The sequence below is a fragment of the Corythoichthys intestinalis genome, chromosome 22 (genome assembly GCF_030265065.1).
Source record: "Corythoichthys intestinalis isolate RoL2023-P3 chromosome 22, ASM3026506v1, whole genome shotgun sequence".
NCBI classification, from domain to species: Eukaryota; Metazoa; Chordata; class Actinopteri; order Syngnathiformes; family Syngnathidae; genus Corythoichthys; species Corythoichthys intestinalis.
In genome coordinates, this window is record NC_080416.1 from 26949482 (window position 1) to 26967060 (window position 17579).

Genomic DNA, 17579 nt, shown 5'->3' on the forward strand with positions numbered 1-17579 from the left:
AGGAGCTGGTCAATAACCTGAAGAGAGCTGGACGCACAGTTTCAAAGGCTACTGTCAGTAGAACACTATTGTGTAATGATTTAAAATCATGCATTGCTCAGAAGGTTCCCCTGTTGAAGCCAGTTCATGTGAAGGTCCTTCTGAAGATTGCTAGGGACCATCTGAATGATGCAGAGGGGTCATGGGAGAAAGTCATGTGGTCAGATGAGACCAAAGAATAACTTTTTGGTGTAAACTTTACTCGTCGTGTTTGGAGGAAAAAGAATGATGAGAACAATCGCAAGAACACCTGCCCCACTGTAAAGTATGGGGGTGGAAACCTCATGCTTTGGGGCTGCTTTTCGGCAAAGGGGACAGGACGACTGTACTGTGTAAAGCAGAGGATGAAAGGTGAAATGTATCCTCAGATTTTGAGCCACAACCTCCTTCCCTCAGTCAGAGACTTGAAGATGAGTCGTGGCTGGATCTGGGTCTTCCAACATGAGAATGATCACACAGCCAAGCTGACCAAGGAGTAGCTGCGTAAAAAGCATTTCAAGTGTCTGGAGTGGCCTAGCCAGCCTCCCGACCTCAATCCAATAGAACATCTTTGGATGGAGTTGAAACTTTGTATGGGCCAAAATCCCTGTTTCCATATGTGAAAACCTGGTGAAGGACTATAGAAAGCGTCTGACCTCTGTAATTGCAAACAAAGGCTTCTGCACGAAATATTGGCACTGATTTTCTCAAGACTACAAATACTTATGAACCCCAGTAAATTACAAATAAACGATTGAAAATCATACAATGTCAGTTCAGGATGTATTTGTTTTTGTTAAGATTATGTCCCCATAAGTGGAAATGCGTCTATGATTGAAATTTCAGACCTCTACCAATTTTCTAAGTGGGTCAACTTGCAAAATCACAAGGGGTGCAAATACTTCCGTGCCTCAGTGTATATGATGGCCTCATATTGTTGCATATACACAATGATACCTAGGGAGCGATGTGATCGCAAATAGAAAATTTGGGGCACACAATTTAAATCCACTCAAAGTACATATTCGCAATCCACTCATTTTTTACAAATTTCTGTAATTGTTCTTTAGCAGCTAATTCATACATTATCGCCAACTGATTTAGGAGCAAAAGGTCCCCCATTTAGGATACTGTTTTTTGTTTGTCATTAATTAATCATACAAATGTCTTTAATGTCTTTTGATAGAGGTGGGAATCTTTGGGCAACTAACGATCTGATTACAATTGCGATTCAGAGGCTACGATTCGATTATAAATCAATTATTGATGCACCCCCCAGCTGCTTTTAATGTTTCGTACATTAATTACAAAAATTGTACAAAAAATCCTCTCAGGCTTAAATAAACGACTATTTCAGTATCAAGTTAACAGTTCAAAACAGTAAATAAAATACTCAAGTCCCCATTCTGTATCAGCAGTTTTAAACAACATTCAATTAATTTAATGTTGTGAATCAAGCGTTAAAGACGTTAAAATTGCTCCCGTTAGTCCATCATTTCCCTTCTCTCTACTTTCGACATGTGAAAGTTTTAAAACTGTTTTGAAGACAGATTCAAGTCAAGATTTTACCAATTTAGGAGTATTATAGATAAAATGTTAATTCGGTTGGCTTGGAAGATTCGCTACAACAGCGTTCCAGGGAAGTCTACTACTTTAAGATGGCGGCTGTTTACTAACGTCGGCAAGTCTGTAATTTTGCATCTAGTCTTCTATACACGTGCTGCTAACGCCGCCAAATCTGTCTTTTTGCCTCTAGTTCTTTATATATGCGATATCTACCGTAGGATTATGTGGACGTAGTTTGTAGCGGCTGTCGACAGCAGTCAGGAATTATTGTTTTGTTTTTGTTTTTTTTTTATCTATCAGCATGAGTTGAGCCAGAGCCGTGAGTTAAGCATTGTCATTACCCGGGTAATGACAAGCATGATGTTTACTCTCGGTCCGTTCCTCATTGCGTCCCGAAGACCGCGTTGACTGTTTTTGTTCCGCTTTACTTGACATATTTCAATAATCGGACTTTGGATGTTTGTGAATCGTTCTCGAATCTTCCATGGGCCGACTCGCGAATAATCTAAGAAATCTAGTCTTTCAAAACATTTTTGAGCCTCCTGATATCTAGCTTTGAATTTAGAAGCTCATAAGAGCGTTCCATTTAACAATGATTTTAAAAGGGGGATTGGTGGCGAAACAATTCTTGCAAGATCAGCGTTTTTAAACGTGACTGCAAAAAACATGAAGTCGATGAGCATAATTTGTTTTGGCGGGCCTCACAAAACCATGTGGCACGCCGGATCTGAGACCTGTGACTTACACTTATACTATAGACCCCAATCACGTGATCGCTGTGTTGTGCCGCCATATTGTCCGTCATTGTGTGTCCGTATTCTCAATGGTCTCAATTTATCGTGCAATTCATGGAAGCCCCGGTGCTTTCAGACGCTGTAAACTCATTGGATGTGTTGCATAAAAGGCGTTATGTGGAAAAGCTTCAGTCGATCCATTCGCCAGATCCATATTTGATGCCTAAATCGATATTTTTCGACCCGCTGTCTTCGCCGTCTCTGCCTGACATCTGCTACCCTGATATCTACAACTATCTTGTCCACAGAAACTCAGCCTATTCTCACGAAACTTTGAAAAACCTTAAGAGCAGCACTCTAAGCAACATTACCCCTTGTGACCCTTTACTTCCAATTTTCTAAAATGGCGACAATCAATAAAAAAAAAAAAGTTGACTGCGATGGCCGACGCTTCAAGGATAGGTGGATATTTGACTATTTCTTCAATAAAATACGCAACAACTGTGTCTGCCTCATTTGCAAAGAGACAGTCGCTGTTTTCAAAGAGTTCGATGTGACGCGATATTACCAAACAAGACACGCTGAAATGTACGACAACATTACAGGGAAGATACGCTGCGAGAAATTATAGCGTCTTGAAGCTAGTTTAATTTCACAGCAGCAGTATTTCGCAAGAGCCCGATTGTCGAAAGGAAATGCCACAAAGGCGAGATTGTTGAAATTATGAATTAAAAATAATAATAATAAAGCAAATGTGACACACAGAAGGGCTTGCTAAAATTTGTTTATATTGTTCTACGTAAATCAGCCAAGGTAGCCCCCCACATTTTTACCACACCAAATCTGGCCCCCTTTGCAAAAAGTTTGGACACCCCTGTTTAACTGATGATCCGTAGACGAGGCCAGCTTCTTTCACTTGGTACCAGCTAAATATTATTCAAAAAATAATGATGGCGGTAGAAATATCTTGAATTTGAAACTGTATGTTGTCGGCGATTAGTCTCGCAATGATCTTAATTGTGGTTGTCAGCCCAAAACCCTCTAAATATATATGAAATTAATCTTACCAGGTATAAAATGACTACTACGTAGTCTGTGGTGATCGTTTGGTGCCCAGTTTTCTCGTTGAATTGCAGCAGTCCATCTCGCTCTCCTCTTCGGGTCTCTCGGAATACGGTAGAACTTCAAGTCCAACCGCCACACATGCCTTCACCATTTTCATTATAGTTAACGAGCAGAAAAACACGCCGCAGTTGGAGGCATGTACGTAGCGGTAATGTGTAAACACGACGAGCTGACGGACAATATGGCGGCTCCAGTCAGGGGGGCGGAGTTGTGATGTCATGTGATTGGGGTCTATATCTACTCTGTCACCTTCTTTCACACACTGTCAGGTGATTCTTTGTGTTACCCATCATCCCTTGTTGCTATCAAGATGTCGCGTCCAGCATAGTGACATCAGACAACCATTTGCTTTTGAATGAATTGTTCCTTTATCCTCTCCCCTCTTTTTTTTTTAACCCCCGCTGTTACCATAGCAACCCAGAAGCACCCCCTTCCTGAAAAGGGCGTACACCTCACGTGCGCCTCCTCTTATCCTGCTCGCGGTGGAGGAGGATGATGATGATAATGAGGAGGAGGAAGGAGCTCAGGGAGTAGGTCCCCAGTTCCCTCTCGCCACCAATTTCTAGGTGGCGCTGTGGGGCTGCATGAGTGTGAATAACCGATCGAAAAGCACTTAGAATGACATAAAGAAATGACGATTAGGCTAGAAGCTGCACTTAAGGCTATTAAGGAAATTCTCATTAGCTATTTTAGTTTACTTTTCGACTGTGGTGCCTTGAGCGCAGTCATGGAATGAATTGAACTTGTACATCAAGGCCCCATTATAATTATACTATGTCAACATGGAAAGTAGAATATATTATGGAAGCATTTTTTAAAGAAATGCTTTAATGAATTTTAAAACTAATTGAAATGGTTATGCTTTTAATATAAATGAATAATTTAACTGGCTTTTAGGCATGTGAAAGCTAGGGAGGGAAATAGCTGTGTGTTACACGTGTGTGGACTAATCTTGCGTGAGCGTGTCTTTTTGTCACTTTCTTAGTACAAAGGATGTTTTGACTTACCCCTTCACACATCGTCAGAGCGTTAACATGCATGAACGTTGTATATCCTGCTTTATTTGCATACGAAAAACACTAAATACAACAACTCTCCTTCTAACTTTCCTCATTTTTCTTTCTTCTCTGTGTGTTCTAGCCCAGAGAGAAGGGTCGCATGAGATTCCATCGACTTCAAAATGTTCAAATAGCTTTGGACTTTCTAAAACAAAGACAAGTAAGCCAAAATCTCCTTTAAAATCTTTACACACAGGATCATTTTTTAAAACCGTGCTCGCTCAACTTCTCCCAGGTCAAACTTGTCAACATCCGAAACGATGACATCACTGACGGGAACCCCAAACTTACCCTGGGTCTCATCTGGACCATCATCCTCCACTTCCAGGTCTGTGCTGACTCGTCCTTCCTTCCTGCCAATTAGCATGTGCTTGATTATGTTATAAAAGTTAAATGAATTAATGGCATACATAACTCATCCTTTATCATAATAGTCAACTAATGACTTTATGATCAGATTTGGAATGACAAGTCCCCTTTGAATCCACAGTGACAGTTATTACAGCCTATAAAATGTTATTTATTTAATTAAATTAAGTTCATCATACTGAAATGACATTTACAACAAACATTTTCCTAGTTTAAAAAAATAGTGTTAAGATTATAGGCCACCGTAGCATTGTTTTAACATTAACTGTAAGAAAATGTACTTCAATAATAATATACAGGAAGTAGTGCGATTACCTCCAGTAATTCAATTAGAAAAAAATATTCGAATTAAATTTTGCTGTTTCGAGTATTGGTTTGATTAAAGTGGAGTTGTAATGGTTTGTTTTGAAAGTGTTTGCAATTAGTTTTATTAATTTGGTTGGATACACTGCCCTCTAGTGGCAATAGTGACTATGATATAACTCATTTCACATGGCTGAATCCAGCTGCTCCTTGTTAAGACCAACATACGTTTCTGTTTGAGCTAATGTTTTTTATTGCATTTGTAATTTAATTTTTGGTATATTTAGCCATTTTTATTGTTGGAATATGTGTTTGAACCACTTGTTAAGCACATTGAAAAACAAACTGTTGGCATTTTATAGCATTTAAGCTAGAGGACTTTTGCAATATAGCCAATTGTTCTTTTGTTGTACTTAGATCCTCATTTATTTACTTTTTTATACCATTTGAGGCTAAGCTCAGGTATTTTAATTTTTTATGTTCCTTATCCGATTACTCGATTATTCGAACTAACTAGTTCATCGATTAATGGACTACTAAATCAATCGATAGTTGCAGCCCTAACAGGTAGTCCCCGGGATACGAACGAGTTCCGTTCCTATGCTGGCGATGTAACCTGAAATTCCGTGTTAATCCGAGTTCATCCTTTAAATACCCCAAAATATACAAAAAGTCTAAAGGTATTGTATTATGTTTAACTCATTTGCTCCCGGAACCGTATAAATACGTTTTATTTTTAAATGCTCAACTGTCCCACAACCGTATTTATACGTCTTTTGCGTTTTTTTTTTTTTTTTATAAGAAGCATATATAGCTTCCGCTGTATCTGAGAAACAAAGAAAAACGCTCCAAACCAATTTTAAAGCAATAAAACTGGCCACTGGAGGGCAGTAGCGCATTTTGGAAGACTAGACAAGCCGATTCAACAGCAGTGAACGGCCGGCCAGCATTGTCAAAGCGCTGGCGGATTGAGCCCAGGCGGCGCTCCGACCGGACAAAACAACGAGAGGACGCCTGGGACACCAGGCGCTGGACGATCGTGCAAAACGAGTGAAACCCCCCGTGGAGCGGCTCGCCTAGCAGACCCCGCAGAAATGCAAAAATAATCCATCTTTGTGAGACAGACAACGATGAGGGAAAAGTTTACACAGCTGACGTGGCGACAACGGCGTCATCTCGGCGACAAACCGTCATCTCTCAGTCGTTGTGTATGAATAAATTGTTACTATTCTATCTAAAGCTCTATTTGTCTGGTTGTTCATAGTATTTTGTAAAAGGAAAACATTATTCAGATGTTTGGGATGTAACTAATGCAAAAAATAGCTTTGTTAAAGTCAAAGTTATGTTTGAAATGTATGCGTTTACAAAAAGCTCATTTTCTCCGGATGATGGTCACGTAACTGTGAAATCATGTTGAGGGTGTTGCCTGCACATCGGCTGACCTTCCTCCTCTAAGCCGCAGCCGTCTTTCTTTTTGGTAGCCTAAGTACTCCCATACTGGCGACTTTTGTTTATTTTTGCGAGGGGAAAAAGCTCAGGTGTAGTGTCACTGACAAAAAAAGGACAGATCAACAACTGGAAGGGGATGGGTGAGCACTCCCGCTCCAAGCCACGGATTTCTCGCTCCAATTTTGGGACCTCAAAAATAGTTAATACCAAGGTGTGACGAAAAATTTTAGTGGTTCTGAAACATTACGTTTTCATACTACGGTAAACCTTGAAACTGGTAACCGGCACATGGCTAGTACATACATTTGTAATGAAGTTTAGAGCCACAGTTTATGGAGTTACATGTAAGCGATTTGCTATGAGAATTGTAAATACGTTAGATTGGTAGCATTTAAGCTAGCGGACTTTTGTTAGGCAAATTACGCATATTTAATCTATATATTGATCCGACTAGATGGACGTTTGAATGCCAATTTTTTTTGTGTCAAGTGTTTTTATTGAATTCCATGCCGTTTTGAACATAAGTGTACATACAGTGGGGAGAACAAGTATTTGATACACTGCCAATGGGTTTTCCCATTGTCAGTGTATCAAATACTTGTTCTCCCCACTGTATGTGTCGTACAGTTTTACAAATTGTTAAAGTGGAGGAAGTAAAAGGCTTCAATAAGCACAATTGCCTTGTTTGCTGTCTGTAAAGCTGAACAACTTCACGTTTAGTAAGGACAGAACACGTCATATTAATAAAGTAAAAAAAAGATAATGTGAGGTAGAATAAGGTACTGTTTATGCAACAAAAGAGAAACGACTGGAGACAAAATGGCTGCCGAGACTCAAGCATCGTAAAGTCGAAATCGTGTAAGTCGAGTACGTCGTAACCCGGGGACTACCTGTATTTAAAATGTATTGCATAATAAGAGGTCAGATAAAAAATGTACAAGAATTACTTAAAACATTATTCAGTACTATAAAGTGAAATACAACTGAAATGTACTGAGTTAGTGATTTTTTTTCATGTACCACAAGGAGGAGCCCACATACCACTAGTGGATGTGGTGGTGTGTTGCTCTGACACCCATCAGTGGCCACACTGTCCAGATACTAAGAGTGTGAAGGTGACAGTGGCGGCTGCGTTGCCGTAGAAACACCCTGACAAAGCAAGGGCATGAACGTGACTCAGCTCAAGTGTATGTGCTACTGGATAGGAGAAAGACCACAAGGGAGGCCGGCTTGTGGGTTTGTAAGACCGCGATTGTCAATCCGGTCATGGAAAGTATGAACAATGCTTGGATGGCGAGCTAATTATAAAAACATGTGGGTCATAGCTGGTGCTTGTCTTATTCCACTTAAGAATCAGGTTGAAAAATGAGGACTCCTTCACTTTTTTCTTTGGCAGACTAAAAGATGTTCACGGGTCAGTCTGAATTGCTGCATTTTTAGCTGTAAAATGTAGAATTTGACAAGCTTGAGGACAACATTCTAGAATCATTAATCATGAAGTCCCTGAAATCAGTCCAGCCTGCTAATACACAATAGCTTAGCATATTTGAACTACTTAAAATGCAAATGAGAAAATGCTTGTCAGTCCTTATATTGACGAATAGCAGCTAAATAATTGATCACAACTGTGGGCCTGGGCATCAGTGAAGCTACTAACAGCTCATGGCTACTAAAATGAAGCCATAAATGCCTCAGGAGTCAATTAGCTCTGTGTTTTTTTTTTTTACCCCATGTTTTTTGAGCATATGCAGGTCTTTGTTATTCTTGGTACTTTTTTACAGATTGTTGCGACTTAACATGGCCCGGGAATGTTGCGGTGGTGCTACCAATCCTCTTAGTGCCAAGCACTGATGTAATGACTCACGTTTTGAATGAGCATAATTGTGTTTTTTAAAGCCTTCATCTTGTGTGTGAAGTAAGATGATAATAAGTAGTAATGTTACATGAATATTGAGACACTATAGAAATTAGTTTGTTTTAAAACACATTTAGCCTTGTATTTGAGCTGTACTATTGGTGTCAATTCTTGGTCCCTAACCTCTAGGAATAGCAGAAGTTCACTGCACTGGTTCAATTCTCCTACATTTAACTAAAATTCTAGCGTTAGCATGCGAGCGCTAGCACAGATGCTGATTTAGGTTCAGTCGATGTAGCCTACACCGCCAGCATGTGCGTTTGGTCTTGCAACAGTTAAATGAGTGAGTAAGGAGCAAGTGAGAGAGCAGCTACAAGGAAGTGGAAAATAGGAGGAGGAGGAGAGTTGTGAGTGAGACAGGGAGGGTTGGTTTGTATGTGAGAAAGCGATAGAGGGGGAGCGAGCGAGAAGGGAAGCTGCAGCGGCAGCCGGGTGATGAAAAAGCTTTTCCTCTGCTGGCGACCTAGCGAGGGATAAAACAGCAGAGGCGAGTGGGAGTCGCATCCAGGCGGGCTGCTAGCACTGGAGCTCCAGGCTCGCCTTAATCAACAGGCAGGGGTGGGGAGAAAGCCTTGAATCCAGAAGAGGAGGAGTAGGCAGTGACACCATCGCGTCGATCGGAGTAGCTTGTGCTGAGGAGAAGACGCCCTTTGAATGGGATGGACTTCCGGAGTTCCCCACGACGGATGCTAAATATCTGGATTTGACCTGAACTGCATCTGGATTTTGTCAGAAGCATGACTTTTGTCCGGCTGCCTTCTCCTTATTAGATGCAGGAAGGAGCTATTTCCAGACATAAACCGTCCCTCCGGGGGTTACAGACAGATCAAGGCTAGTTCTCCAGCAAACTGTGGATTTGTTGCACCGTCGCACTGCGCCACCTGATGGAGGCGCAACTGGCACACTGACAAAGCTTCACAGCCAGGACACTTCCCGCTGCTTGAACAAATGATGCTCCTTGACGTGGATGACATCAGTCTTTTGAGTAGTGTCTGGGTTGAAGTCGCGTGATGCTAAACCAAAACTTACATCAAGGAATAATCACCGTGGGGATAGAGATGATTCCACAGGACGACACGCCTGCCAGGATTTAATAGCTGCAATGTTTTGACATCTGTAAAACCTGCAACTCACGTGACTGCTGAAGCCCAAGCCAACAATCCAGCACGTCGCGAGGTGATTGGCTGTGTCTGGCTGTAATCTGCATTTGCATTGGCTGGCTTTGCACTGTGTGTCCCACTCATAACCAATCAGGATGGCAGGCAGCCTCAGCACCTCTTGGGAATCTGAGCTTTCATTCACTACGCCAGACATCGACCGCATCGCCTTTTAATACATCTTCCTCTATTGCTACCTGATTGGAATTCCCCCAGTGACAACCTACGCTCCTGCAGTTGAGGGGAGGCATCATTAATTCAAGGGCTTGCAACATGTGTTATCTAACTGTCATGAGTGAGAAATGACACTGTTGAATCCCTTCCCAAACGTAACCGGTCGACGTAATGCTATATTGACGCTCTGGATTACGCTGCACTTTTCTGATGACACACTGTCTCATCCCACTTATCACATCACCCGCCAGTCACCTTTTGATAAATCTCTGCTGGAATCCAAGCACATTTTTCTCCCTATCCTGCACATTGATGCAGCGTTCGTGTGTCCTTGAACGCTTCACAAGGCTTCCGGAAAGTTAAAAAAGGACAAATAGAGCAAGTAGTATGTGGACATTCATTCTTTTACTGCGGCTTGAGAGTGCAGGCACTCTGACTAGATGACCATGTATGAGAGAGTTAAAGATGCAGCAGGGTGGGGGTGAAGCTGCAACTGAATCATTTATTGGCTGAGGAAAAAGCTCTTTCCTCACTCTTTCTCAGAGATAGCCCATAGCATCCATATTGTTTGTCCCGTCCGATGAATTGCGATCCATCTTTTCTCACTTTGGTGTGAATCAGGCCAATTTGAATTGCTCCTTCGAAGAGTCTCTTCTCAATTTGTCGTGATATTGTCAGGTGGGACTGAAGACAAGGAGATGGGGAGCTCAATGGGGTGTGTCAGGACTCCACGGGATGCCGAACTTGTTGGGGGCCCACCGCTATCGTCCAAGAGACGGCTACGGTTCAGGCGAAGGCACAAAGGAAGAAAAAACCGGAATGTTGATGTAGAAGATGATCCTCAAGTAATAGAGACAAATCTAGGAACTTCGGACTCAAAGAGTGGACTGGGTTCTCATCTCTTTGTGCCCAGTTTGGAACCACAAAGTAGGTCCCCGCTATATGCAAATTCTCCTACCGGTAGCCTTTTAGGCCCTGGAGTTCCATATGCTCAGCATTCCCCCAAACTCAGTCCGGCATGGAGAGGAATTTTCTGCCTCCCTGGGGAAGAAGACGCTGCTAGTGCCATCGTTGATGTCTCCAGCATCCCCAGCCAAACCACCACAAGCCCGGTGTACACTGCACCAGCTCTGGGCACCACCACCCCAGGAGGAGGAAGGGTCTTACGTGTTCAGGAGAAAGTTCATGGGGTCCTGGAGAAAACTAACATACATGATAGAGCAAGAAAGTATGAGAGGACATTGGGTGGTGAAAAGATGAATAATAATGCTGGAGAGACATTAAAGGTGATGCCTTCTCTTGGAGAACACAATGGTGTAGTCCACATTAGAGAGTTGGATGGTAAGCTTTGTGTGGTGAGGACGGTGTACCCCAGTGACTTTGGCTCTCTGGTAGGGAGGGGTGAAACCGAACATGAGGTGGAAGTGCACAAAGAGCCTCCTGCTGCTTTTCCGATGACTGGAAATATTCAAAAAGTCCAAGTATGGGAGGATGAAGGAGACATTGACGAGGATATCTTAAACCAGACCTGTATGCCAGACAATCTCGAAGGTGAAGGCCTTGGCTTGGACATGCCAAGTCGAACACAAGCGAGATGGTCTATCTTGGAGTCGGGCTATGCCAGCGACCTGCCGCTGACCTCACCGGAGACTGCCGTCACCACTCCTAGTCGAATGGATTGGCAGACTCCAACCAGTATCTCATCTGAGAAACTGGACGCAATGACTGAGAGTCTGCAGGCGTTGCAGCAACAGCAGGCAGGAAGACACCTGCCACAGGTTAGCTCAGATATTTTGGCCACATTCAGGCTGTCTTTTGTTGGGAAATAACTTGTTGCCATAGAGTGAGATGCCACCAAAAACCAATCTTTATTTGATTGTACTCTTACTTTAAATGGTTTGTGACTGAGGAGCTACATTGGAATGTTATACCTTGATTTGTTTCACTGCTTGTGTTTCAAAGGTTAAACAGGCTTGAGCCCGGGTGGTCTTTGCGGCACTTACATTGGAACATACTGTATTTCTAGTTTGTTTTTCTTTATGCGCCGGCTACTGAGTGGGCGACTGATCAAGCCTTCAACACGCACATTCGCACTATTATAGAGCATATAATGATGCCCTGTGTGTGTGTGTGTTATCAGCTCTGAGAAACCACAGTGGCTTTGGGCTTCCTGAGCGTCTAATCAAGGCTTCACAGAGTATCTTGCCTTTTCCACTTTCTTACTCCCTTGTTTCTTGTTAGTGTCTGTTGCATTGTTTTGCATTGCCAAGAAATGTTTTTAAACACTGTGTTACGATACAAGCCCATAAATGTGCCCGGTTGATGCTTCTCTGCAGGGATTAGGCGATGCAGAAATATGCTGCATAGCTGCCAGGTAGACGCTAGATGCAATTTGCTGAGTCACTGCTGAGTATGTCACATTATTATGGTTCTTTTCATCGGACAGCAATCTTAAAAGAACGGTCGCAGCAAATATCAGTTATTGGTGCCAAAAAATTGACATTTGAGCATGAGATGAAGTCAGTTGTTCTGTCATTCTCGCATGCTAAACTAAGCTCAGCTCTTTCACTTGGCTGAAGGCCAGACAGAGAGTAACAGCAGTTGGAATAATCCATTTTGAGTGCTACATGGAGCCGATTGTGAGCTGTACCACAAATCTGTTAGCATAGCAACAAATTGTATCATACAGCAGCGTCCCTTTAGGGACGGGGTGTCCAAACCTTTGCAAAGGGGGCCAGATTTGGTGTGGTAAAAATGTGGGGGTGCACACCTAGGCTGACGTCCTTTACGTAGAACAATATATTTAAGCAAATTTTAGCAAACCATTCTGTGAGTCACATTTGCTTTATATATTTTTTTTCAATAAATAATTTCAATCATTCGCAACTAGCCTTTGTGGTATTTTCTTTCGACTCTCAGGCTCTTGCGAAATACTGCTGCTGTAAAATTAAACTAGCTTCAAGTTGCTTCAATTTCTCGCAACGTATCTTCCCTGTAATCTTGTCGTACATGTCAGTGTGTCTTGTTTAGTAATATTGCATCACATTGAACTCTTTAAAAACGGCGAGTGTCTCTTTGCAAATGAGGCTGACACAATTGTTGCGTATTTTAGTGAAAAAATAGTCCAATTTCCACCTATCCTTGAAGCGTCGGCCATCTTTTTTTTTTGTTGATCGTTGGCAGTTTAGAAAGTTGGAACTAAAGGGTCACACGGGGTAATGTTGCTTAAAGTGCTGCTGCCTTTTAGTGGGTAAATGAGGAGCAGCATTAAGTGTGTAAGCTACTTCATATGTTGGTAGCAGTACTGCTGACCAATTTATTATGTCTGTGTGCCGGCCAGACGTTATTGCTTTTATGACAGAGGCTGGGGGCCGGATGATATTTGACCACGGGCTGCATTTGGCCCCGGGGCCGGACTTTGGACATGTCTGCTTTAGGGTCTACAAAGAATGAAATAAAACCAGATGTTTCCAGGTTTTAGCTTCACTTTTTCACTCAGGTTTAGTTTTTAAAAGGTACCACTGATAGAAAGACATGTAGTTCTTAAAAGATAAATGTTAGCACGAGTTATAATAATTTGATATTAAAACCCATCTCAATATTTTCCTTTTAATAAAATTTGTGAAATTATTTTAAATAGTAGGTCCCCATTGTTGTTGACGTCGCAGGGCGGTGACGTCACATTGATATGCTGTCGGACTTCCACAGTGTCACTCTTTAACTACAAAAACATGTCATCGGTTCTGTACTTCCAATCTGAACCCGAGTGGAACATTAGGACAGCAAAAGCAAAATGAACAGGAATGACGGGATGAGACGAGTAGCGTTCATGTGTCAAGTTTGCTCGTGACGTTTGATGTCAAAAACTGTTTGCAGATCTTCACGGTAAACTATTGTGTGATCCAACTTATTCCAGTATGGTTATGGAGCTGGTAAGCATCAAGAGCTGTTGTGTGCTTTACAGTGAAACACAGCGGTTTGATTATTTTTACTGATAGAATAGAATAATACTGAAAACGTTGATGCAATTTGCCTCTACTGAGACGTCTAATGCTGTTTAATGCTGCCTTACCTTATTTTTGTCATGTAAAAGCGCTGTCCAGTTCGATCATTATCCTGCCAGTGTTGTCAGATTTATCACTTATCAGATGTTGCTCTCGAAGCTTGCTTCCCGGTGAATAAGCGACACGTAAAACGATTAAATGTATTAAACTTGGTATGACTGCTGGCTATTGGTATCATTTTCTGCCCAACAGATTATAATGACGCCTTATTTTGCACATTGAGATCTAAGAGGCAGGAAAGGTAGCTTGGACTGCGCCGTTTATTGGCATAAGCTTCGGCAACTCTTTCACGACTTACAATTGAACATAAGTATCATATAGTGAAAATATAACAAAGAAATTCATATCTCTGAAAAAATGTTCACAAAAAGTGCTTCAGTCTGTATTAATGATGCCCTAATCTCACACAATTAAACAACAATGCAAAGTGAACTGGCATTCACAAATTCACAATCAAAATAGATATGCAAAATACACATACAACTTACTCATCTTTTGGTCAAACTCTATTTAAACATTTTAGCAACTCGTTTAGCTCAACAAATACACTGGATGGCAATATTTAGTCACAATATACAAACTAGGATGCTGGGAGCCATTATCAGGAGTCTTGTATGTTGTGAAGACAAGATACAAATATCATGAGGCACAATGGACCCGCACTAAAAAGGAAACTACGGCATCAGTCGAGGGACAAAACGTACTCATTGGCTTGATCTCTAATTAATTAAAACTCGCCATTGACACCTTATGGTGTATTTAAATCACTACCTACATATTTAACGAGCGACACTGTGGAAGTACGGCAGCGTACCCATGTGACATCACCACTTTGCAATGTTAAAATAATTTTACACATTTTATTAAAATGAAAACATTAAGAGGGGTTTTAATATCAAATTATTATAACTTGTCTTAACTTGCTTTTTAAGAACTACATGTCTTTCTATCAGTGGTACCCTTTAAGTCTTTTCCATTTATAACTGTCTCAGAATATCTAATTCTTGTTTCAAGTAACACGTTGTCAGGAGTAGTGGTCACAATCGTCCCTACCCCTCTGTTGGGGTTCAAAACAGAAGAAAATGGTCCCGAGGTTGTTTTAGGTGATTGATTAGAACACACCTAACCCAAGCTGGTGGCACAGACCGTCCAGGACTTTTGCTAGCAACTTAGGCTAAACATAGCTCCTCCTAACTTACAAAAAGTTTCCAACGGTCAAAAACCAGTTCCTTGGCACCGTTTTGTGACATGGTAAATAGGAAACCGCGGCTAAGCGGTCAGTGCCCTTAACTTGTTTTTCATGTAAAGTCACAGATGTTGTTTAGGGTTTCATCTTTTTAAAAAAAATTTTTTTAAGTACTTTATTTTTTTCTAAATGACCAAAAGTGAAATGTCTTGAAGTAGTTTGGTTATCACATGGTTGATTATTCTGCTTGTAATGCGCAAATATTCCTATCGTGATGTAGATTTCCGAAATTTACGTGTGTGGCGAGTCCGGCGACCTCACCGCCAAAGAAAAGCTGCTGTTATGGAGCCAGCAGGCTACCGAAGGCTACCCAGGCATTCGCTGCGTCAATTTCACTTCATCGTGGAGCGACGGACGCATGTTCAACGCCCTGCTGCACAGATACAGGTTTGCATTACTATTAAATAATCACTGATCACAACAAGTTGGGGATGATACCTGAACAGCAATCACATCCACCACACATCTCCTGCACGATGTTTTTTTTTTTTCGCAGACCCGACTTGATCAACATGGAGGTGGTGTCACAGCAGAGTAACCGAGAGAACCTGGAGCAAGCCTTCGAGATTGCCGAGTCGCTAGGGGTAACCAGACTGCTGGACGCCGAGGGTAAAGATATTCACACACTTAGAGTGACAGGTTGCTAAAACCCAGGCTCACAGCTTTTTAGAAATTTCCCCCGAAAAAGAACTTAAAGGGGAAATGTGAAGTAAGGTTGGCCAACCATGTTTTTGAATAATATCAATGGATAAACAATTATAAGCATATTTTCATTATTTTTTTTAACGCAACCCTTCTAGATTCTTTGTTTAACCCATAGCAACGCCCTTGACAACGAAAATGCTTTTCTTCGGCAATCTTCGGAAATCTTCGGAAATTACGTCACACCGGGAAGTGCGAGGGAAGTCCGCCATAGAACATTATTGTTTGTTGCATTGCTTCTCGGTAAGATGCCACGGCGGTGTGTGTCGATGTTTTGTTCTCACTCAAACGAAAAGTTGTATGAGTGGCCAAAGGATAGCAGGGCACGTAAATGGACATCTTTCGTTCGCACGAAGCGAATGAATTTCACGCCATCATCGAGTAGTGTTCTCTGCTGCAAACACTTCGAAGATGCCTGCTTCCTTAACCGGTCTGCTTATGATCAAGGATTTGCCAAAAAGTAAGTATGATTTTTGGATAGGTGACTGATGACTTTGTCAAAGCAGAGCTGCCAACTGTTGTGGAATGAACAGTATAAGCTAGCGATGTTAGCCGAAAGTTAACTCGTGGCAATCCCCGATCATAGTTGTTGTTGCGTTCGCTAGGTTAAGCGTGTTTAAATTGTGCGTCATCTACGATCTTGTCCGAAAGGGTTAATCCCCTGTCAATCGGGTAAGGGGTGTGGATGTGCACATACTTGACTGTCTCAGAAAATTAAAATACACAATATTCTAATTTTTTGAGACAGTCCTGTGTATATATACAGGACTGTCTCAGGAAATTAGAATACACAATATTCTAATTTCCTGAGACAGTCAGGAAATTAGAATATTGTGTATTCTAATTTCCTGAGACAGTCAGGAAATTAGAATATTGTGTATTCTAATTTCCTGAGACAGTCCTGTATATATACACAGGACTGTCTCAAAAAATTAGAATATTGTGTATTCTAATTTTCTGAGACAGTCCAGTAAGCGGGTCGGCGTCGCGGTAATTCACGGTCACGTTGCAGTAAGAGACACACACCGCCGGTGAGTTTTTGCACATTTATTTGTATTTGTATTATGTATTTCCACCTTTATGCTTCAAGTATTGCATTGCATTTGTACGGTTCGCCGTTTCTTTCACGGTGATCGCTTGATAGCCTTCTAGTTTGTGTTTGGCCGCTTCGTGAGAGCCGCTGACAGGTGACAAGTGTTGCTTTTAATGTCTGGCAGCGAATCAGCGAGCGTGCAGGCCACGCAGTGAATCATGGGAAATGTAGTCTCCGGACAACACTGAAGTGGTGCTTTGTAATCTGTTCGCTTGTGTGAAAAAACTACATTTCCTCACGCCATTAGACGCCACTTTGTTTTCTTATTGTTGACGCAATAAAGTGGAGAAAGCCATCGGCGACTGTGATATAGTGGATATTATTTAGTTGTAATACGGAGTTCACCAGTAGAGTGTACGCATGTCATTTAGATGTGTTATTGTTTGTGCCTTACTCCCTCACTAAAAGAGAAAAGTTGTTGTTCAGAGTCACTTGGCAACACGTTGAGTAAAGTTGTAAAAGCCAATAAAGGTGTCATGTGGGTCACTCGGTCAAGATATAACAACGACTCATCTCCTTCTTTCCCCCCAACGTTTTTATATTATTCTTTTATATGCACGAGAGCTGCCGGATCTGCCAAAATGAACATGAAGTCTGATTTTTTTT

The 17579-nt window shown here is 41.7% G+C and overlaps 1 protein-coding gene across 14 annotated transcripts in view; it reads left to right on the forward strand.

Moving 5' to 3' along the window:
• macf1a (microtubule actin crosslinking factor 1a) overlaps window positions 1–17579 on the forward strand; it is a 319162-nt gene that overhangs the window by 129248 nt on the left and 172335 nt on the right. For 7 of the 14 annotated variants that reach the window (XM_057828763.1, XM_057828754.1, XM_057828757.1 and 4 more), the window contains 4 exons: window positions 4584–4661; window positions 4737–4829; window positions 15399–15565; window positions 15675–15787. In XM_057828763.1, coding sequence (XP_057684746.1) covers window positions 4584–4661; window positions 4737–4829; window positions 15399–15565; window positions 15675–15787 — 451 coding nt within the window. Of the gene's footprint in view, window positions 1–4583; window positions 4662–4736; window positions 4830–7343; window positions 11647–15398; window positions 15566–15674; window positions 15788–17579 lie in introns of those variants that run through there. The other 7 variants (XM_057828749.1, XM_057828750.1, XM_057828753.1 and 4 more) reach the window with 2 other exon arrangements.